Source organism: Meriones unguiculatus, chromosome 14, assembly GCF_030254825.1.
Source record: "Meriones unguiculatus strain TT.TT164.6M chromosome 14, Bangor_MerUng_6.1, whole genome shotgun sequence".
Taxonomy (NCBI): domain Eukaryota; kingdom Metazoa; phylum Chordata; class Mammalia; order Rodentia; family Muridae; genus Meriones; species Meriones unguiculatus.
The window spans coordinates 26,151,774-26,175,106 of record NC_083361.1 but is presented as its reverse complement, the minus strand read 5'-3'; the positions used below and the strand labels follow the sequence as shown (position 1 = coordinate 26,175,106).

The 23,333-nt window shown below is 43.6% G+C and overlaps 1 protein-coding gene across 1 annotated transcript in view; it reads left to right on the top strand.

The window, feature by feature from the left end:
- Spon1 (spondin 1) overlaps positions 1-23,333 on the top strand; it is a 273,526-nt gene that overhangs the window by 101,414 nt on the left and 148,779 nt on the right. Inside the window, exons 4-5 of the mRNA XM_021649602.2 lie at positions 10,718-10,791; positions 17,102-17,224. Coding sequence (XP_021505277.1) covers positions 10,718-10,791; positions 17,102-17,224 — 197 coding nt within the window. The remainder of the gene's footprint in view (positions 1-10,717; positions 10,792-17,101; positions 17,225-23,333) is intronic.

Here is a 23,333-nt window from a genome sequence, read left to right as displayed (position 1 = left end):
CCAAATAGGCCCACTAAATATTTTTCTGAATTTTTGGTGGTGGAAGGAGACAGGTACAATAAGCTTATCCTTCACCTTAGAAGAAATGTCTCTGTATGTTCCACACCATTGGGCTCCTAAGAATTTATTGAGGTCCTTGAATTCTGGTTGGATTTATTTCTTATCCTCTTATGAGCATATGTGTTACCCATAAGTCTAAGCCTTTTCTGACTTGGTCCAATCATCATAATGTCATCAATATAGTACACCATTGTTAAGTTTTATAAAAGAGAAAGATGATCGAGATCTCTTCTAACTAAGTTATGATGCATGGCTGGAGAGTTAACATATCCTTGAGGTAAAACTGGAAAGGTATACTGCTGGCCTTGCCAACTGAAAGCAAATTACTACCAGTGGTTCTTATGGATAGGTACTGAGAAAAAAGGCAATTGCTAGATCAATAGCTGCATACCAAGTACCAGATGTGTTAATCTGCTCAAGAAGGAACACCACATCTGGCACAGCAGCTGCAGTTGGGGTCACCACTTGATTGAGTTGTCAATACTCAACTGTCATTCTTCATGATCTGCTTGTCTTCTGCACTGGCCGGGTGGAAGAGTTCAAGCTCTTGATGGTGGCACTAACTTCTGGAGTTCCTCCAGGGATGTGCTACTGGTTTTGATTCACAAAATAGCGTTCATTCTATAGATCAGGGAACCAATCTGAGAATTCTGCCAGAGTGTATGAATATCTATCGTAATTATACATTCTGGGAATGAGGAGATAACTGCAGGATGAGTTCTGTGAGTTGGACTTCAGCCAAAATTTCATTACTCCCCCCCAGCCTCAGGAAGCCCCTGCTTTAACTGGAGGGCCACAGTGTTTCTTGAGGATCTTCCAGAATCAGCATCAATTCAAAGCCAGTATCTAATAGACCACAGGGTGACATTCCCGTTTGCCACTATCCACTGTAGCCTTCCCTTTAAAAAAAAAAAAATATTTTTGAGACATTTTTTGCTTATACAGCAGTAGGCCTCTTATCTATTTCATGCATGATAATACGATGGCTGATTAGCCAGTACCAAAGGTCCATACGAGTCATGCCACCTGGCATGACTTTGCAAAATCACTTTGCATGTGCTACCCATTATAGGTTAGGCCATTACGGAAACTGCTTTGTCTATACTGCCCATTACAATAACTACAATGACCTTGCCTTTGGCGATTCAGTGCTGCCACCTGGCCACCTGCTACTTGGAGGTCCAATTAAATCCATCAAATTTAATGCATCCAGCTGAGCAGCAGTGTCCCCAACCCTATGGTCTGGCACAAGGGAAAGGAAGACAACAAAGCTCTTCAGATGTGCTTGTGCCCTTCTCACCAGTCTGTGTCTTACAGGGTTGGTGGAGGACATGGCTTCTGGACCTTCCACTGTGGAGGCTTAGGTTTGACACAGCACACCCGCTCTAGCACTGCAATTTCCCTGAGCCTTAAAATTCCTTCACCAACACCAAGCTAAGGGATATCTCCAACTCCTTTTCAGTTTGCCAGCTATCTTTTGACGAATCCTTCAGCCAACCATTTAAACTTTTGACACCCACCCATCCATCCCTCCCTCCTTTTTTTAACTGTCTAAGCTTCCAAATTAAGCCTAAAATCTCCACTCAGCAAACTCAGCAGATCCAGTTTCATGTCCCTTCCACCACTATGCCACATCCTTAAAATCCATCCCGCACAACAGGCTCCCCAGATTTCTGCATTAGCAAATTCATTAAGCTCTTTAGTAAGGTAGCACACCTCCCCATAGACTACATTTCTAACTCCCCCCAGGAACCTGCCCAGCTTTAAGTCTGGCTATAGGTCTAGAGATGACTATTGGTGGGCCCTGAAGAACATCAATATTGTCTTGCCTGGCATCTCCTTCACAGAAAGTTACTGCTGGTTTAGCAAACAATGAAGAAATAATTTCCTCAGTCAAAGATGGAAAAAGGCAATATTTCAGGGGTTGGGTATATGAGTGTATCTGCTGAGGGTAGAGAGACTATTTCCTCAGGTGAGCTAAACCATTGAGAAGCCAAGGGTTGGAAGTTCTCAGCTTCAAGAGGATCCTCCCCCACATCCTATTCCAAGTTACAGGATCCCATTCTTTACCAATTAATGCCCTTTAACCACTGACACCCTCCAAGGTGGGGACTGAGCTTTCAGTGTAATTCAGTCAATCTTGTAATGAGAGTTTTGGTTTGACTTTCTGCAACTTGAGCTCTGTGGCTGATGGAGAGAAGATTCTTTTCCAGGGTACACATAGAAACCTTTAGACGGTTTACATGCAATTGGAGCTGGCCAGTTTTATCACTAGGTTTATTGTTGTCCTTCACCATATTGTGAGATGTTAGAATTTGGTGAATTTTATCATGGAGTTATCATTTTTTTCCTTTGCCAGTTTATCCAGAGATGCAAGGAGCAACCAACCAGCATCAATAATTATCCTTATTTTACCACATAGTGTCAAAAGTTTTATATATAGAGTCACCAAATTCCTTGCCTCTTACAATTGGTGAATCAGGGCAATAAAATGCATTTGTCTCCTTAGGTTTGTAAAACAATTTACTCTGTGAGCTTTCCATACCCTCCAAGCTTCTAAGAGAGTCTTCAGTAACTTAGCTGTTGGCAAATTGGAAAGCCTATTCCAGATACTTAAACAAATTCATCTCTACACACATGTTGCTCTAGAACCATTCAGTCAGGGTTTTCCAGAGGAACATAACTGATATAATAAATATCTGTCTATTTATCTATTTATCTATCTTCATACACACACACACATATATATATATATGTGTGTGTGTGTGTGTGTGTGTGTGGAGAGAGAGAGAAAGAAGGGGTTTATTAGAATGGCTTACAGACTTCAGTCCAGCTACTCCAACAATGGTTGTCTACCAGCAAAGGGACCAATAATCCATTAGTTGTTCAGTCCATGAGGCTGGATGTCTCAGCTGGTCTCCATATATCCAGAATCCTGACAAAGTAGACTCTAATGACAGTGAAGGAATGGACTTGCCTGTGAGAGCAAGAGAAAACAAGAAAAGAGAGCTAGCTTCCTTCATCCATGTCCTTCATGTAGGCTCCCAGAAGAAGGTGTGAACCAGGTTAAAGGTGGATGTTTCTACCTCAAAAGATCTAGATTAAAAATGGGTCTTCCCATTTTAAATGATTTAATTAAGAAGAAAAAATTCTTCAAAGGTATACCTAGCCACTTAGGTTTCAGTTAATTCTACATATAAAGAATAGCTATCACATTAGTAGTTATAAAACACATAGAAAAAACTTGTTAAATAAAAAATAAATAAGACATATCTTTTTCACTCTTCTCTTCTTACCCGAGACTTAGTAAGTTATTGGATCCTGATAAATTCTCCCGAAGCGAGTCTCACAGTTTGTTTCCAGCGCGTTCTCACGGTAAATGTTTTATGAATGAATGATAACTAATCTGCAGTCTTCGCACAGCACCCAGAGATACTTGGTCCCCAGCAGAGGAACTGTTCTGGAGTGTGGCGGAACTTCTCTCAGGTGGAGCCTTGCTGGGTGAAGTGAATCCGTGGAGGTCTTAAATTTTGACACTCCGGCCCTGCTCTCTATTTGTTCTTTGATGTCTGACTATGACGCAGTGTGACTGGCCACTCTTGCTACTGTAGACTGTGGAGTATCTTCCCCATCATGATACACCACAGTCTTTAAACTGTTATCACCTGTTCTGCTTTGCTCTCCTATCGCTGTGATGAAACACCGTGACTAAGAGCATCCTGAGGAGGAAAGGGCTAAATTCATCTTGTACTTCCAGATCACAATTTACCCTGGCGAGGAGAGAAATCAGGGTAGGCACCCAAGGCAGGAACCTGGAGGAATGCTGCTTCCTGGCTTGCTCCCTCTGACTTGCTCAGTTAGATCTCTTATCTAGGACCTAGGACCACCTGCCAGGGGTGACACCACCCACAATGGATTGGGCCTTCCCACAATAATCATTCATCAAGAAAACGCTGCTGCCACCCCCCTCCCACACTTGCCTACAGGTCAATCTAGTCAAGGCTATGTTTTTTTTCAATTGTGGCTCCTTCTGTCAAGTCAACAACAACAACAAAAAAAACAAATCAGCATGTTATGCTAGTCTCTGAATCTGTATCTTTGTGACCCCTAGGCAGAGATTGTGACCCTCCTGTTTGGTAGCCATGCAATTCTTGTCTTCTAATAGATAGGGCCTTAAAACTGATTTTACTTTTCTTCTTTTCTAAATGGGCTTCCACAATTTCTGCTAACTCCAAGATGTAGTTCTGAAGTCAAATAAAAGGCTGTTAAAAGTCCACACAATGGCATGATCACATGGCCTCTGGAAAGTGAGGCCAATACCAGGTCACCACTGGGCATCTTTGGGAACTAAGGTAAAGCAGTAGCCTCACCATGGATCATGTCACCTCCACAGTGGTTCTGTATTTATTCCTTGCTCTTTCTCAGTCACCCTTCTACTGGTAAGATGTAGTAAATTTTGCTGAGTATACACTGGACCACCTCCATGAAAAACAGCCCTGAGATCACAGAGAAATTTTATAACACATTCCAAGAAATGTCCAGTAAAAGAAAATTTACTGGAATTGGGAAGAAGGTTGGCAAACGCCATCTGGAGACAACAAACCCAAGCTTCATTTGGCCATCTGTTATCTTCCTCAAGCAGCTCACTGAGGGAGCTCCCTCAGGGCCCCTCCCTCCACAACAGAACCAGACTGACATCAAGCATAAAAATAGGGAGGGACTCCTTGTTAAGCATGGGCCAGGAACCTTGTCAGGGGATGGCTATTTAACAATAGCATTATCAAAGAGCACCACTACTGACTGAATGCAACACACTGCAGTAGGACCTTCCAAGAATTGTCTGTGCATGGCAATGAACAAGCCACAGAGGGACCAGGTATATATTTTTAAAGTCGTTCCAATAATCTGTTATCTCCTAAGTCCATTAGTTTCTGAGATCTTTTTTCTGCAAGCTCTTTTCAACACTAGACAGCAAACCCACATCATAGCAAATTCTGACTTCACCCCAGCAGGCAAATACCCCAAGGAAAAAGAATATCAAATGAATAAACACTTTAGACAGAAGAGGCTCAAATGCTTAGGGGATTGGGAATGATGTTTCTGGAAATGTTCACTGCAGTGAAAAAAAAAAAGTTTGGAAAAGATCGGTGAATTACTTAAGACTTTGATACCCCAAAGTCTGAAATGCTAGCACATCGAGAAATTTAATTTAGATTTCTTTAACGTGCTCTCTCCCGATAAGCGAGCATTCAGTATATAAATGGGATGCAACTTGACTGCCAAATTGAAACACAGAATGGAGAAAATTTGTCATTTTGAAATGCTAAGGGAATTCTTACTAACAGCTTTCTCATCTTGTAAAACTATTATTTTTCTGAACCATAATATGATTTATAAGCCTCAGCTGAATTTTATACTTTTGGTGGGAATTGTCTCAAAGTAAAAAATGCATTTTCTCAGAATAGAAAATTCTCTGAGGAGCTGACCAAATGAGGGATAAAGTGAAACAATTTCTACAACTAAGTGGACCAAAGTCCTGGTCTCTGTGGGTGAATGTCTTCCTCAGCAATCGTGGCTCATCTGGGCTTCTTCTCACTCTGAATACTTCCTGGGGTGACACCACACACCCAGATACTGCAACACTGTCCTCAGTCCAGTGCCCCTCATGCACCCTCAGATCCCCTCAGACCTCAGCCAAGTTAGCGGTCCCCAACACCCACCGGACTGATCACCATCTCCCCCTACAGCCTGTTAGTCTCAGACGCTTATCTTCTCCACAAACCCTGTTTCTTCTCCTTGAATCCTAGTATCGAAACAGCAAAATCTATAGCGACATTTAGTCCCAATTCTCAAGAAGTTTAAGATCCACCATGGGAACCAGGAAAAGAACAAGCAGGTACTCAGTGGGTTAGTAAGTGCTGTGGCTGGAGTATCCCAAGTTCTCTGGCTCTCCTAGGAAAGGCACTCAATCGGGGAATCAGCCTAAAGAAGGAACGTCTTGGTTGGGTATGAACTGGGTAACTGAAAAGGGCGTGTGCACACCTGCGTGTCTGTGTGTAGGTGCACAAACCTACAGCATCATAAAAACACCAGAAGAAGGGTAGTGGATAGAGCATCATAAAAACACCAGAAGAAGGGTAGTGGATAGAGCATCATAAAAACACCAGAAGAAGGGTAGTGGATAGAGCATCATAAAAACACCAGAAGAAGGTAGTGGATAGAGCATCATAAAAACACCAGAAGAAGGGTAGTGGATAGAGCCTGAGAATGTAGAATTAAAAAGCATGAGTTAGACCAGGGAACTCAGAAACAGACAGGGGCAGCTTTAACCCAGCCCTTCTCTGTCTGCCCGAGTCTCACCTGTAAGATAAGGATAGAACAAACACAGACTTTTATCTGCGAGCCCACAGAAATCGGCAACCTTTCAGACTAAATTGATATCTAGATTTTGTCGTTTTAACTCATTTTGTAGCAATGATCTGACGTTTTGCTATCGAATACTGACATGTTTAACTACAGGGGCATTAGTGGCACACACACCAAATTCCTAATATCTGAAAATTCCTGTATTGAAAGATTCATCAACCCCATGCATGTCAAATGGGAAAATTGAAATATTAAATTAAGTAACATGAAATATACAAATGTATGCACATACAAGTTACACACAACATAGCATATGGTAAGACTATATATAACATATAGAGTATATAGTCTTATGTACTACATAAAAACAATATATAGTCTAATATATATATTAGATATATCCATATGTGGATATATCCTCCTAACTAAAAACTGGCGCATGATCAAGGGTTCAGAAATGACAAAATGATTCTATTTTTCAATAGTTTTATATATATATATATGCATGTGAATGTTTTGCCTGCATGTCTGAGCACCACTTTCATACCTGATACCTGCAGGGGCCAAAAAAGGACATCAGATTCCCTGGAACTGGAGTTACAGACATTTTTGAGGCACCACATGGGTGCTGAAAACTGAGCCCAGGTTCTCTGCAAGAGCAAGTGTTCTTAACTGCTGAGCCATCCCCCCAGATCCGATATTTTGGTTTTTAAGCCCTTGTTTATGTTTTATGTATTTATTTATCTAACTAGGTGGTACTAGGGAGGGAACACAGGGTCTCATGCATGCTAAACAAGTGCTGTGTGTGTGTGTGTGTGTGTGTGTGTGTGTGTGTGTGTGTGTGTGCGCGCGCGTGTTGTGCAGATGCCTATGGAGGCCAGAAGAGTGCATCAGGTTCCCTGGAGCAAAAATTGCAGGTGATTGTGAGCTGCCTGTCATAGGTCTGAGATCTGAACTTGAGTTCTTGAAAGTGCAACAAGTATGCATCGCTGCCAAGACAGCTCTCTGTTCCTGTTTTGTTTTTTAAACATAAGGTTGTTTTTTAAAGGGAGTGAAATGGCTTACACTTTATGTAGTCTCAGGAGGTGAAGAACCTGGACGGCTCGGACAGCTTACAGAAAATACACAGCTTCCACTGTGGTCTCTATAAATTTTTACAAGCATATTTTTTCTAAAGTTAGGGGTAGGTACTGTTCATGATCATGCTTTGAAATCATGGATGTTACCATTTTCTTCTTCACAGAAAGTTGAAAGGCATTCAGGGCATTCCTTGCAGGTGCTTGCAAAGGCTGACTATGGGTATTTAGCTAAGATGGAATAACATCAGAATGCTGGAACCCGGAGAGCCTGGCATGCAGTGGTGACAAATAAAGCTGGTGGTATTTGGGGGAACTATAAAAAGCTTTCAGTACCATGTTGGTGTGTTATCCTGGTGTAGTTTGGATGTAAAATGTCTCCTTTGTGCTCATGTGTTTGAACCCCCAGATAGTGGTGCTGTATCCGGAGGTCATGAAACATTTTGGAGGGAGAGCCTTGCTCCATGATGTGGGTCTTTGGAGGGCAGGCTTCAGGTCCGTAGCCATGTCTTGCTTCCTGACCCATCTGCTACCAGTCCACTGAGATGCATGCATGTGGCTGCTGCTCTTCTGCCTGGACAGAGCCCTGCATCCTCAGGCCTCACCTGCCATGATGAACTGTGGTCCCTTCAACTGTGAGCTGCACAGACCACTCTTTCTTTAAGTTGTTCTTTGCCAGGCATTTGGCTAAGCAATGGCAGAAGAAACTGTCTCAGTTAGGTTTTCTATTGCTGTGCTAGAACACCATGACCAAAAGCAACTTGGGGAGGAAAGGGTTTATTTTATCTTTTAGCTCATTGTTCCTCATGAAGGGGAGTCAGAGCAGGAACTTGAAGGCAGGAACTGAGGCAGAGGCATGGGGAAGTACTGCTTAGTGGCTTGCTCATCATGGCTTGCTTGGCCTGTTGTTATAGCCTCAGGCTGATCTGGGTCCCTCCCCCACATTAATCATCAGTCAAGAAAAGCTACAAAGCTTGTCCTGCAGGCCAGTCTGGTAGAGGCATTTTCTCAATTGACGTTCCATCTTCCAAAATGACTCTGCTTGTATCCCGTTGGCATAAAGCTAGCCAGAGGAAAATTAATGTCTCTATAGTCCAGTCATTTTCAAACATTTGTTGGAAGAAATCTCTATTGAAATAAAACATGATTTGCTCGGAACCTCTAGACCATGTGACTCACGCCAACCTATTGTCTTTCACTCATTGGCCCAAGGGCTCTTTTGAAAAAGCACTCTTTTCAGTCCTGTGGCATGCCCCCAAAAGCTATCTATTAAGTTTTGAATAAAAGACCATTTCCCAGCAGGCCTTGGGTTACGAGGTGGTGGGCTTATTCACCTCCCTACTCATCTTACACCATCTCCATGACTGTCCACTCATGAGCCCTCCAGCAAGCCCACATCCCCCCCTACCTCGAGGATCTTATAAACAACACCCTCTCCTTTTCTTCTCCCTCCTAACTGCCTGGTTAATGCCTTCTCTCCCAGTCCCAGCTGAGCTAGTCTTTCTCAGGAAGCATCTCCCTGTTGGTCGGGCCTCCCGTCTGCACTCTGTACATGTTTCTGTGGTAGCACTCAATCACCATTAGCCTCAGTCATTCGCTGTAGGTTTGGTTGTTTTCTGCATCCCCCTCCTGTGATATGAACCTCCAGAATGAGCTGAGTGGACCATCTTCTGTTGTTCATAATGGCCCTGGCACCCTCCTCAGTGCCAGCCACTAAGCATGCCCTCTGGGAAGAATTTGTTGCAAATGTGCCCATAAGTCCTAAAAGAAGACAAAAGGAGGGAGCTTCTGCGGGTGACATGAGGAGGGAGCCTTCCACTGAACCAGAACCGTGGATCTTAGGCACTGCCTGGGAGGTCCCCTCGTTAGCTCCTGCGAGGGTTCCCCAGGCACAGGAAAAAGGGCCTGCTGTAGGTGGCAGAGTGCTGGGATAAACAAAAGGCTTTATTATCTGACTTTGAGGTAGGGCTGACGATTACTCTCTTGGCCTGAGGGAGCTTTCCCACTCCACGGTCAAGAGAATGGATAAAATGATCAAGGTCGTTTTGTGTGGACAGGAAGCATATTTCATTTACTTATTTCAACATCTTGTCTCTCTTAGGTGGGGAAAGACTGTAAAAGACATCTGTAAAACTAGCCTGAATTGTATTCTTTTGTGCAAGACTGGATGTAGCACAGACATTTCTTTGGAAAGTAATCTTGGCCTTTGCCCAGACCATTGGGGAAATCGTCTCTACGCAATACAGATCCCCACGGAGAATGTGGGCCAGTTTTTAGGTCTGGAATCATGGGAGTCAGACAGTTATTCAGTGTGGTCAGCTATAATGGAGTTAAGGGATGCCTTTATCTGTTAAATAGGGTGAATCGAAGTGAAAATTACCTTTTGATTGAGTAGCATTGCTGAAGGAAATCAATAGAAACGGCTCGAGATTTATCGGCACCAGCTCAATTTTAAGTGTTGTGGACTCTTAAATTGCTGGAACACTGGGTTTCAAGATCCAACCTTTTCAAGGCCAATGGAAAATAAACAAGAGAGCGAGTTAAAGGAGAAACAGCGGGTCTCCACCCCAGAGGAAAGCGAAAATATGTGCTGATCAAAGCTAAGTCATTTGCAACCTCAAAATATGCGTTCTAAATTCTAAGAGCCCACGTTTGACATGTTTAAGAGAGAGAAACCACAGCTGATGTTGCCTGTGTTCAGAGTGTAGGAGATGGTTTTGTCTAGACTTTCAGGAATGATACAGAATGACATTTTTAGCACAAATCAAAAAAAAAAAAACAAAAAACACTTTTGACTTCTCCCTTCAGGAAAAGGCTTTGACATGCTTCTAAAGTTTGAATGTGGCATATCTATAAATGGCCTCCATCATTTAATAGGGAGAGGAAGAGGAGATGAGCCATTGAGAAAAGGTGCTGAAAATGCCATTGGTTCACTTTCTTACCTCAGGAGCTATCAGGAACAACTGGTATCTAATGTTGGGAGGGTGGTTTCTGGTCACAGGCCAGGCCGTGGACACACATTTTCTGACGGTTCTCATGGTCACGCCATGGGGCACGCACTGTTTGTCCATTCATGGATGAAGAAGCAGCAGCACAGAGGACTGGAGGAACAGCACACAGTCGGCAGACTTCAGGTGGCCGAGCGAGGACTGTGTTTGACTGTCCCTCCAAAGCTGCCCCTCTCACCAGTGTGTCGATGTCTTCTTTCCCCACAGGGCCAGCATCGTACAGAAACGCATCATTTATTTTCAAGATGAGGGCTCTCTGACCAAGAAGCTGTGTGAACAAGGTAAGAGTATTCGGGTGGGGAGGAGCAGGCAAATGGTGTGGGGGGGGAGGCTCTTTTAAGCATGGCTGCTGGAATTCAGGCAGTGGGTCTTTCTGCGTCCCCCTGGGCTCTGCCTTCTCACGTAGCTCTGATTTTTAATCTGGCTGCGTGCTATGGATAATTGGATCCGCCTTAAGCTCTAATTACTCAGCTTGATTCCCTGGGTAGGAGATAATGTACCTTATATTGGTGCCGTCTTCTTATTTTTGTGAAACAGTGATTATTCCGAGGGGGGTTCCTTGGAATAATTCACAGGACTTAATTAAGGAATGCACAATTGTGTACCTTTAAAAAGCCCACAGTAGCTCTCTGGGGATAATCGCCCCTCCCCTCCCCCAGAACTTGTATGGCATCGGAGTAATATGGGGGATTTTCTCCAAAAGAAACCAGTGGAAGATAGGAGTGTTGTGGGTTGGAGGGTATGGGAGACTAACCTTGTGATTTTTTTTACCACATTCAAGTCTCTGGTCCTCAGATTGTAAATTCATAAGCACCCCTTTCTTGTACTGAATCACTGTAATAAATGTCCTTTTTTTTTTTTCCCTGAAGCTAGGATGCAAATACAGTGCCTTGTGTATGCTAGATAAGCACTTTAATGAGGTGCATTCTTGCCAGGACTAGAGTACCCTAATGAAGAAGGCTAGGGGCTTAGAGAAGGGGCCTGGGTTCAGATTAGGTCTTAGTCTGTCTCCATTGCTCACCCACCATGTGACCTAATAACGTACAATGGGAAATGGCTCCGTGGGTAAAGCTCTTACCACACAACTGTGAGGGCTCAAGTTCAAAGCTCCAGAAGCCACATAAAGCTAGACATGGCGCTTCAAGTCTGCTGCCCCATCATTCATCTGTAACATACAGGATGGAAGCAGAGGAGGGAATCCCCAGGTGCTCGCAGGACAACCTGAAATCTACAGAGGAAAACAAGGCGGAATGCAAGAACTGACCCCTGACCCTACTGTAAATGCTAACGCACGCCTGCACTCACAGAATGCAACCCACCAACCCACACAAGTGCACACATCATACACACAGATTGAATGTGCGTGTGTATGTGTGTGTGTGTGTGTGTGTGTGTGTGTGTGTGTACCTACCTACATGGTAGCTATTGCTGTCTATATTCAAAAGCGTGTTCGTTAATCTGCTGTTAAAAGTAAGACTTTAAACATCTGAACTGGTTTAGAAGTTATTAGGCAACTCAATGAAAACAGAAACTTCTCTATAATTATCCAGCTCAGCTATCTCATTTCTATTCATTTTTACTGAATTTTTATTTGCCTTTCCAGCAATTAGACTTTTCAGAAGGAATAATCCTCTATAATCCAACTATAGCAAATCATAAACTGTAAGAAAAGGTTGGAGAGAGATCTACTGGGGAAATAATAATAATTGCTAAATAATTTTGAGTGTTTGCTACATGATGGGCACTAATAAATACCGTCTAATAAATGTCTACTCACTAATTATGTAATCTATGCAATAGCCCGGTGTGTGGCAAAGGCTATTGGGTCAGCCCTAGTGTAGATGAGGAGCCTCAGATAGAGGCAGTTCAAATAGCTCTTTACACCAGCAGCGGAGGGCAGGGGTTGGCACCGGGAGGCCAAACCCTAAACCACTGTTTTCTGTGTTCAGTGCTGTGCAGCCCTGTCTATAGCAGTGCAATGAGATTTCTGTATGTATTTAATCACTTAGCAAACTCCAGCTTTTTATCAGTCTCCATGTTCCTTGCTTTCTTGTTGAATCAATCAAATCTGTTAAGGAAACCAATAGTGAAACTTGGCACCATCATTGATTGCCCCAGTTACAACCATTCATCCATAGGTGATGAAATAGAGCCACAAGGATAAAAAGCAGTGAACACTACTGTGTGCATGTGTGTGTGTGCACATTTGTATGTGTAAATATGGATGTTATTCCATGCATACTTAAGTTGAAAAGACAGCCTTGAATGTCAGTCTTTACCTTCAACCTTGTTTGAAATGGTTTCTTTGTTGTTTGTTTTTTCTGTGTATGCCAAGCTGGGTGGCCCATGAGCTCCCAGGGAATTCTCTTGTCATTGCTTTCCATCTCTGCTGAAGAGTCGGGTGACAGAAGTTCACGCTGCATGCATGACTATGTTACATGCTTGCATGTTAAGCACCATTGCCCATGGATCCATCTCTCCAGCCTGTGACGTTAAAAAGCAACATAAATGTGAAATCTCTTGCAATTGAAAATAGAGACATATCACCTATTCCAAAAGGTGATCTGCATTAGACAGAGAGTCACACAGTTGGGTACCATGTCAGGAACAGAAGGGGAATGACAGAGGAAGGTGGCGAAAGGGAAAACCAGAAAAGAGAAGAGAATATAAGCAAAGGCCAGAAAATGAGAAGAGTGTGAGAGAGGGAGAAGGAGGAGGAAAAGGAGAGCTGAGCAGCTAGTTCGATCAAGGAAAGCCCTTGCTTTGCCAGCGTGAAGACCCAAGCACAATCCCCAAGCCCCGAAAGCCTGCTAAAGGCTGGGTGTGATGGGCTCCACTTGTGAGCCCAGCACCAGGGAGGGGAAGACAGATGGGTCCCTGAAGCTCACCTCCCAGCCAGCCTGCCCAGCTGTTTGGTGAGTTATGGGCTGGTTAGAGACCCTGTCTCCAAAACAAAGTGGATTAGGGCTGGAGAGCTGGCGTAGGGTTTAAGAACATATACTGCTCTGGCAGAAGACCCAAGCTGGGCACCTCAGAACCACCTGTAACTCCAGCTCCAGGGGGTCCATCACCCTCTTCTCACCACCATGGTCAATGTGCGCACATGTAAATGCCCGTATATAAGCATACACATATATGCATACTTTTAATTTTTTGAAACTTAAAAAAAAGAAAAGATGGATGGCCCCTGAGAAATGACAGATAAGGTGGTCCTCCACGCCCATGAGCATACTTCTGCATTGGCACCTGCACACACACACACACACACACACACACAAACCTGCTTACATGTACATGAACCCACACATGTACACATACATAAGTAATAAGAGAAGGAAGAGGGGGATGAGGAGGGAGAGAAGACCTAAGAATCTCAGAAGAGAATTTCAAAAGCTAAGAAATTCCAGATAGAAGTGAGGAGAAAGATCAGGTGTGATAGGAATGGCCAGGGTGGGTAGACTCAAAATTTGGGAAGGTGAGGCAGAAGGGTTGTGAGTTCAAGACCAGCCTGGGCTACACCATGAAATTCAGTTTTAAAAAAAGAAAACATATGCTGAGTGTGTTAAGTGACACTGAAGTGACAGGGATTTTATCTCCCGCACTGCACAAAATAAGTGAAATCAAGCTGGGTGTGGGGGCCCACGCCTTTAATCACAACACACAGAAGATAGATGCAGGCAGAGCTCTGTGAGTTCAGGAACAGCCACAAATATACCATAGTGAGACCCTGTCTCAAAGTGCGTGCGTGTGTGTGTGTGTGTGTGTGTGTGTGTGTGTGTGTGCGTGTGTGTGTGTGTGTGTGCGTGTGTGTGTGTGTGTGTGTGTGTGTGTGTGCGTGCGCGCGCGTGAGTGCATGTGTAGCGAATGGGGAGAGAGGAAAACTGAGGCCACGCTCCAGGACTGAGGTTACCTGACTCCGCAGCTGAGCTGTTGTACTCTGAGGAGTGTGTTGGTGCTTCGCCATCACTGCTCTTTGACTTGGTAGGAAACAGTTCCCCTTGCAATCCTAGAAATTTAATTTTTGGATGGAAGCTTATTTTTAAAGGCTTGTAAACTCATTTCTGTAAAGCCTTCCTGGTGTCTTTAACTTTGCTACCTGAATCTGAAAGCTGTTTTGGTAAATCTCCCAGTTGGTCTTATTTTGGGTGTGCTGGAGTCCCTTGCTGCCTCATTTAACACCACCTGGTCTTCAGGATCGGAATCCCAGCATGAACCTCTCAGTTCCTAATCCCCTTTTCAAAACTAATTTAGGTGTTTGTTACGATGCAGCTTATCCTCAGCAGACTTCAGAAAAACCAGATCTTCTGGTTCGAGCTACCTCTCTCAAAATGGACTAGGTGCCCTGTGTCCTTAACTACACAAGTGGCTCACACAGGAACCAACTCCGGGTTTTGTACAAATGCAGTAGTGGGCAGCTCGCTCCAGGCGTTGAGAGCACTCCAGCCTCTGCTTTGGATGGCCGCAGCCTTCTCCTTTGAGCCTCTTTAGAAATCCCTAAAATCTGTAGGTAGGGTTTTTTTTTCTTTTAAATATACTTTCAGAAACAGTTTTCTTTCTTTTTTTCTTCCTTCTTTTCTTTCTTTCTCCTTCCTTCCTTCCTTCCTTCCTTCCTTCCTTCCTTCCTTCCTTTCCAGCCTCCTCCTTCCTTTTAATAATCTGCAAAGCAAGGCTGCCTTCGTTACTTTACCATTGCTGTCATAAAATACCCCGGCAAACACACACAGGGTTTATTTTGGTCTACATTTCAGGGGGACACAGTAGTCTATGAAAGCAGGAAAGACATGATGGCAGGAGGAGAAGGCTGGCCTGTCACAAAGAGTGCACAGGAAGTGGGGTTGGGCTATGATGCCTGAAGACCCACCCCCAGTAACCCACTTCCTCCAGCAAGGTTTAACCTCCTAAAGGTTCCACAATCTTCCCAAACAGGGTCACCACGTGGGGACCAAAGGTTCAAACACAAGGAGGCTATTTCACATTCAGACCACAGGTTATAACCGAAGTGCTTCCTAGGGCAGTATACGGAATGAAATCAGTACATACAAGGGACTCAGTACATCCTTGATATCGGGACAATGTTTCATATTTTGTCTTCATCCCCAAACTCACTTTTACCCATCATCGATTTTGCATGTTCAAACCTGGCGAGCTCAGCAAATTCCTAAAGAGATTGAAAAATGATGTTTCTGACATGCAAAATGGTTTTCATCCCCCTTGGTTGCTGCTCTTTTGTACAATATTTAAGAAAAAAAAATGTTCAACTTGCAAAAAAGGAAGATTGATGTTAACGCAGCTGGGAGAGCTACGGAAAAAGCAGTTACAGTAAATGGCATCTGTAGGCATTGTCCCCTCTCACAGCAGACAGACGCACAGGCAGAGAACACTAAGGCAGTTAGAGCTGTGGGCTTAACAATCAGAAAGGCTGAATTTATTCATGCACCCTCTCTTTCCCTGCTTATCAGCTACTCACAGCTAAAAATGGAGGCGGAGAGGGAATCTTAACTTTTTCCTGGCTGCTTCTACAGGCAGAAGTGAACTTGAACTTGTGAACACATTTGCAGCTCCCCCCACCCCACTTCCCAGGACTGTCTTTGAAAGCGTGATAAGAGATGATGTGACTGCATAAGAATCCCCTTCTCTTCATTTCCAGCAACTGTTTAAGCCTCTACTTCAGTGATTCTCAACTGATGGGTTTCAGCACCTTTGGGGGATTGTGTATCAGATATCCTGAATACCAGATATTTACATCACGATTCATAACAGTAGCAAAATTACAGTTATGAAATAATTTTGTGGTTGGGGGTCCCCACAACATGAGGAACTGCATTAAAGGGTCGCAGTGTTAGGAAGGCTGAGACCCACCCTACTTGCTCTCACTGTTCTTTAAAACCGCCCCCACCTACACTCTGGTCTAGCATTTTAGGCCCTGAAAAATGCTTCTTGGGGAAAATAGATGCATGTCCTTCTTAAAATATAATAGAGAGACAGCTACTGTGGAAGGGATGGGGATATGAAAATAACAACTGGGAAAGGGCTGGAGAGGCAGCTCCGTGGTTTAAAGCACTTGCTGCTCTTGCAGATGGCGCTGGTTTGGTTCCCAACACTTGCAATCAGGTGTCTCACAGCCATCAGTGACTCCAGATCCAGGGGTCTGACACACTCTTCTGGTCTTCTTAGGCACCATCACACACTTGGCATTCTCTCACAGAGCCATTTTCATACACACACACATACACACACACACACACACACACACACACACAAATGAAAATAAATCTTTAAAATGAAAAGAATAACTAGGTAAAAGTTAGTATTGATTTTCCGAAAGTCTCCCCATCCTAAAGATTCTATACTCTCGTTTCCATAGAACAGCTCAGATAATGAGCAAAGAAGTTTGAATTTTTATTTGCAAATTATATATTCATAGTTGAGAAGTATAAACTCCATAGCAATCCTACTGCTAGTCTTGAGTCTTACAAACCAATGCAACTGCACTGCATCTCCTTTACACAGGGATCAAGGCTAAGACAAGCTGCTGCACGGCTGTCTTTTACGAGGCTCCCATCTGCTTTCTAACTTGACTTCCCGTTCCAGATCCCACAGCCGATGGGGTGACGGACAGACCAATCTTGGACTGCTGCGCCTGTGGAACTGCCAAGTACAGACTCACGTTTTACGGGAACTGGTCCGAGAAGACCCATCCGAAGGATTACCCCCGTGAGTACAGCCGCTGCTTCCTGGGTCGGGGAGAGCATATGGCTAACATTGTTCTGTCGGATCATGAGACCTGCAGGCTGAGCTCTGTCAGGTCTACTCACTATTATCCACTGATCTGTGAAACTTGTACCCCAAGAAAGTAAGTCCATGGACACACTAGACACCGTCCTGGCATGCTTTTAGGTTCTTCGTGTAACATTGTTTCTACCAGTTTTATCTGTGGTTCCTTTCCCTTTAAGCCAAGCATTTTGTAGCCTCAGTCCTCCTAAAACCACTGTATCCGTGTTATAAAAAGACTATTGCTTAGAGATAACTGGCCAAGAGAGTCTCTTGACTCCACAGACAGGGTAGCAATTACTCAGTACCCTTAACCATAGTAAGGTGTTAGTCAACACACAATTTCCCTTCTGGTTCCAGATGTCGCCTTCTAATGCCACATGACATCAGACAAAGCAGACAATACCAATCCTCGAGAGTTGTCAGGAGGCTCCAAACTTGCCGTGTGGGGAATATATCCTAAAATAGGGTACTCCCTAATGTTTTTTAGTCAGACAGTTGTCTCACCAAATTTGTAATGAGCCAGACACTGTGCTAAACCCTTGAAAATAGGACAGTGAGCAGGAGAAAAGATGTAGCACAGGGTCCCATGCCATTTAGGGACTGTGGGTAGATAGACACTGGTCAAATCATCACATGACATTTGCTGCTGTGCATAGTGGGCTCACCCACACATTATTAACCATGGATACTGGTGGCATATCCTTGAGCTGGAAAAATAACCTGTTTTGTGGATAAACTCCCCAAAGATCAAGTCACCATTTGTCCAGAGTCAAATGTGCAATGCCCCTGCCTTTGCTTTGTATTTTCTTTAAGACCTGGGAGGGCCTGTTCTCGGTAGCCTTGGGAGGCCGGATGGCTGTGGGTGGCACTGGGCATGGGGCATATTGTGTCTGGGCATGGACTGTTTTGTTCTTAGGCGTTTATTTCACTCTGAAGTTACACAGCTGGGAAGAACCACAGAAATAGGAGAGGAGATTAAAGGAGGGAATGAGGCCAAGCCTCTAAAGGAAAGGGGGGAAAGGGAACATGGCAGGGACTTAAGTAGACCCTGGGTATATCAGAACCTCCCTGGTGCCCAAGCAGCCCACCCAAGGGAACTCCAACATCCCTGGTTAGATCAAGAGGATTATTGTTTAATTTAACCCATATAAAGTTGACATTTGGGAACTTTAGAGCCTCTGGCTGAGCCTTTCCTGGACTCCGAATTCAGCCTGCTCTAGCCTCAGCTGGGTGGGAGACCTGTGTGAATACAGTCTCTCTGCCTGGGAGAAGCACTTAGAACCTGAATGCTGGGGTGGGGGTTGGGAGGACGTCCTACAGTGTCCCCACAAAGAGAAGAGATAAATGGTAGGGGCTATTACTCATCTCTATGATTCTAAGGAGTTTTTCTTGTTTCTATTTGGTCGCTGTCGTCCCCAGAATTTAGATGGGAAGGGGACAGCACCAAGCCATTGTTTCTGGGCCTCCGAGGCCAACCACATGCAAACCTGCACAGCCTTTCTGTGGTGCTGTTGAGAGCTTGATAAATACAGCAGACGTGTGGCCCTGATTCCTGGGTTTGTCCCATTGTCAGGCATCATATCAGAGAGCCAAGATGTGACCTGATTTTTCTGTTGGAAAACTTTCATCATCAAATACAGAATAGCACACCGTACTGGAATTATTTCTTCGGAAAGTTCCTTCCCCACAAGACTGGGAACTCCTCTGGGATAAAAGCCATGACTTGCTCATCATTGAGTCTTTGTCCCTGCACGTGCCTGGTACCCTCCTGAGATGGTGACTGTGGACCACACTTACCACCATCGGGGAGGCAAGTATCTAGTTGAGTCATGATGGCTAACACTGAGCAGGGAGCACACTCCAGACCTTCCTTGGAGGGCATCGGGTGAACTTGAACACTTGAAGGGCTGGAGCCACTGGGGAAGACACGGCCAATGTCAGTGATGGTTCTACTAATCTAAGCTGCAGGCATAATTCTGTCCTGATAACCAGCCCTGTTGTCAGCCCGACAAGCTTCCCGACAACAAACTGTCAAGTGCCAAGTCCCTTGTCCCTTTTTAATTAGTCATCCAAAATGTCACTTCCTGAGCAGGGATCTTGGGACAGTGGCTCTAGGTCTCTTCAGTCTCTGCATCCTTTTAACATGCTTAAGAATCACAGAGAGCATCAATATACTTTTGATAAATCTCTCAGAGTTTACCTTAGAAACAATGAAAGCTGAGAAACTTATTACTTATTAAATTTTAAGTAACATACGGTAATAATAAACACATTGCATGTTTAATAAATTTATCACATACTAACATAAAAAACATATAATATCTTTTATGAGAATGACTGTGTTATCCAAAGAAAATAATTGTGAAAAGGGTGTCATTGTTTCAAATTTTTACCAGTCTCTATAGTGTCTGGATTAGTAGAAAGCTCATGGACCGTCACTTGCTTTTGTTTCTGCATCCAACCTATTGGTTTACATTTTTTGATAGAAGTACGCAAAGAAACTAGTCCATACATGTGTAACTAGAAAAAATAAGCATGTTTGGGGTTATTGGAGAGATTGTGCAGTGGTTAAGGTCACTTGCCATTCTCACCAAGGACCTGGGTTTGATTCTATGCACCTACAAGGCACAGCTTACAGCAACTTGTAATTCCAGTTCCTGGGGATCTGACACCTTTTTCTGGCCTCTGCTGGCACCTGCACGTGTGTGGTACACATACAGATGATCAAGCATACACACATACATATACATGAAAATAATTTTAAAACAGTGTTTTCATAATCTTTGCTGATACTTACAGATAATCTTTGCTACTGTACCACAGACTACCTACCTCAAAGTCTACAAATAGTAGAGTTTTGTTAAATTCAGTTACAGTGTGGGTCATGAGGTTGTGCCAATAGGCTTATACTCTGTAACTAAAACTCACTGCTTACCTTCATCTTTGGATGGATCTTTTACAAATGCATGGGTGTGCAGCCCTGATGCTGACCATTTGGAAAGTACCAGCTTGTTGAGAATCGCAGATCATCCAAATGCCGAGACTTCACATTAAACAAGTCCAAATCATATCCATTCCCAGGAGGACAGAGCCTATCAGGAAAGCAATGGGAAACTGGGAAGCTATCAAGTTCACAGTAACAGCTACTAGTTTTCCAAGATTCTGATTTTTGCTTGAAAACTCAAATTTTATTATCAGCAACAGATACTGTCAGTTGTTTTCCTTGAAGTGACAGACTTGCTTCATTTTTTTTTGAGAAAAATGTCTGCCAAATTCCCAAGTCTGAATAACCGTAATTTGCCTGTCATTTGTTCTTTCAAGTAAAAATGATGTTTTATGAATGTGCAAAGTGGCTAGTCTGACTTGCGCCCCAAAGAATCACTAAGTGCTTTTACTGAGGACAATCAGAGTGCACCAGACTTTAGTGCAGAACTGCTTTGCATTTTATATTGCTTTTCACATTCCCCAATTAGTCACTCTGAATAATAAGGTGTGTTTTTATCAGAAGAAACTTCAAATGACTCATTTTTCTGTTACATGAAGGACACTGATGTGAAATCGAGTCCTTTGTTGTCTGCTGTGACTGTGTGGCCCTAAGGAAGATATCAGCCACTAATACAAGCCTTGGTCCATCTTCAGTGCCAGTGTCAACACACTACTATCTTCTTTGTTATGAAATAGTCTTAATCTCTCGGGTCCCCTGAAAGGATCTCAGGGTTCTCAGGAGTATGTGGGACACAGGTTGATAACCTCCGCAGTGGCGTAAGAAAACAAACTTGGTGATCAACTCTCCGGTGTCTTTGAGTAAATCCCCTTTGAGGAAGAATTATAGTGAATGCTACGTGGGGGAATGAACAGCACCACACATCTTCAGCTATAGTGAACCATGTCTGTAGGTGTTTCTTCCAAATGCTGCTTTTCCATGGGCAAAGTCTGCACTCCTCTCTCTGGGAGGGCCTATATATGGTGAAACAGAGACAGAGGCCAGAGAGCAGACCAAATAGCTTCTGGCTTTCTTCCTCTCCGGTAATGTCACCATCTCTGAACATCTGGAGATTGTAGAATTCTTTCAAAATACTCCCAATCAAAAAGCTTTTGCTACATTTTAAGGTTAGACCATGTAAGTTTTTACCGCTTAATTCTGTAAGTGAAAAAGTCTTGACACATTAAAAAAAAAAAAAAAAAAAAAAAAAAAAAGTGGCATTACAAGCTCAGATGGCCAGAGAAGATCTGAACCAAAATCAAAGCTCAAAGCAGATAATTCTCCTTTTCCTTCCCTGGGGGGTCCATCATGAAGCAATCAATAGTGGGAGACTAGCTGAACCAAAACCAAAGATTAGATCCAAATGATTTTCTTTTGCCTTTCCTTGGGGGCTGTTGTGATATGATCACTCATCTGTCCTCTACAGTCACACATCTAAGGTCCAAAGCAACTTCCAGTATGAAGTTAATTCATACTAAATGCTGTGCCCAACCCCCTGATACTCTGCACACAGCCAGGCTTAGAAGCCAGAGAGAGCATGGTCAGGTTTGTTGAGCTTGAGCACTAGTCATAAAGTCCACTACAGGCTCCATGGTGTCTGTCCTAGGCATTGCCAGACTGCTGCCCCCAACTGTGGGAACTGTGGGAGGTACTGCTTCCCAGACAAGGTGACCAGGCCCATGAGGATGTCTTGGGGGCTGGACTTGTGCCCAGTCTTCACAGAGTTGGGAGCTTCCTACAAGATGCTAAGGCTCTTTAATTGCTAGCTCTGTGGAAATCCTGGGTTTCTTGACAAATACTTCTATCTGATAAAGAGCTTGTCATTCCCCCTAGACTAGCCATGATGCATAACGTCCTCCACTTTGGACATAACATCAGCTAATAGTGTTTGGCAAATAAAGACTGAAGACTATTTCTCATAAACCAGTTTTTAATTTGATGACACACTGGTTAAAATATTAATATAGCCACTGACAAATAAATTCTATATATTTGAAGTTAATTTTACAGTGACATTCAGCCATCTTCTCCATTGGGTCACTTGCTTAAGATAATTATGTTCAACTCCACGAAAAAACCTACCAAACTAATGTTAACTTGGTGACCCTTAGTATTTTTTTATCTTTTTGTTCATGTAGTTATGTACAAAGTTTCTACCTCATGTCCAACTCATTGAGTCATAATTCTATGATTAATTTTCTCTCATAGTTACAAGTCCCAACCTTGTCTTACTTCAGGCAAGACCTCACTATTTTTTATTGACCACTAATCTGATGTCAGGACTCCTGAAAACAAAGAAAGCACTGGAATTAAAAACAAAACAAAACAAAAAAAAAAAAACATGTAAATAATTTAATAAAAGTCTACCAGTACCACCTTCAACTTGTAAGTTCTAGGTTTTCAATCTCCTTATTTGCTGTTAGCCTCAAATCAACTTGTTGTTACCTACCGTGTCTTTTTTTTTTTTTTTTTATCAGTTACATTTTATTAACTCTGTATCCCAGCCGTGTCCCGATCCCTCATTCCCTCCCAGTCCCTCCCTCCCTCCCTCCCTCATCTCCACCGTGCCCCTTTCCAAGTCCACTGATGGGGGGGACCTCCTCCCCATTCATCTGATCCTGTTTTATCAGGTATCTTCAGGACTGGCTGCAAAGCCCTCCTCTGTGGCCTAACAGGACTGCTCCTCCCTTCGGGGGTGGGGAGACCAAAGAGCCAGTCATCGAGTTCCTGTTAGAAATAGTCCCTGTTCCCCTCACTTTGGGAAACCAATTGGTTACTGAGCTACCACAGGCTACATCTGAGTGGAGGTTCTAGGTTATGTCCATACATGGTCCTTGGTTGAATGTCAGTCTCAGAAAAGACCCTGTGCCCAGATATATTTGGTCCTTGTGGAGCTCCTATCCTTTCCCCATCAGACTAACTCCCCTTCTTTCTTATGATTCCCTGTACTCTGCCAAAGGTTTGGTCATGAGTCTTTGCTTTGAAAACACTGCTAGTTAGAGTCTTTCAGATGCGCTCAGTAGACTCCTGTCATACATTCAATGCACATCCCATCTGTCTTTCTAA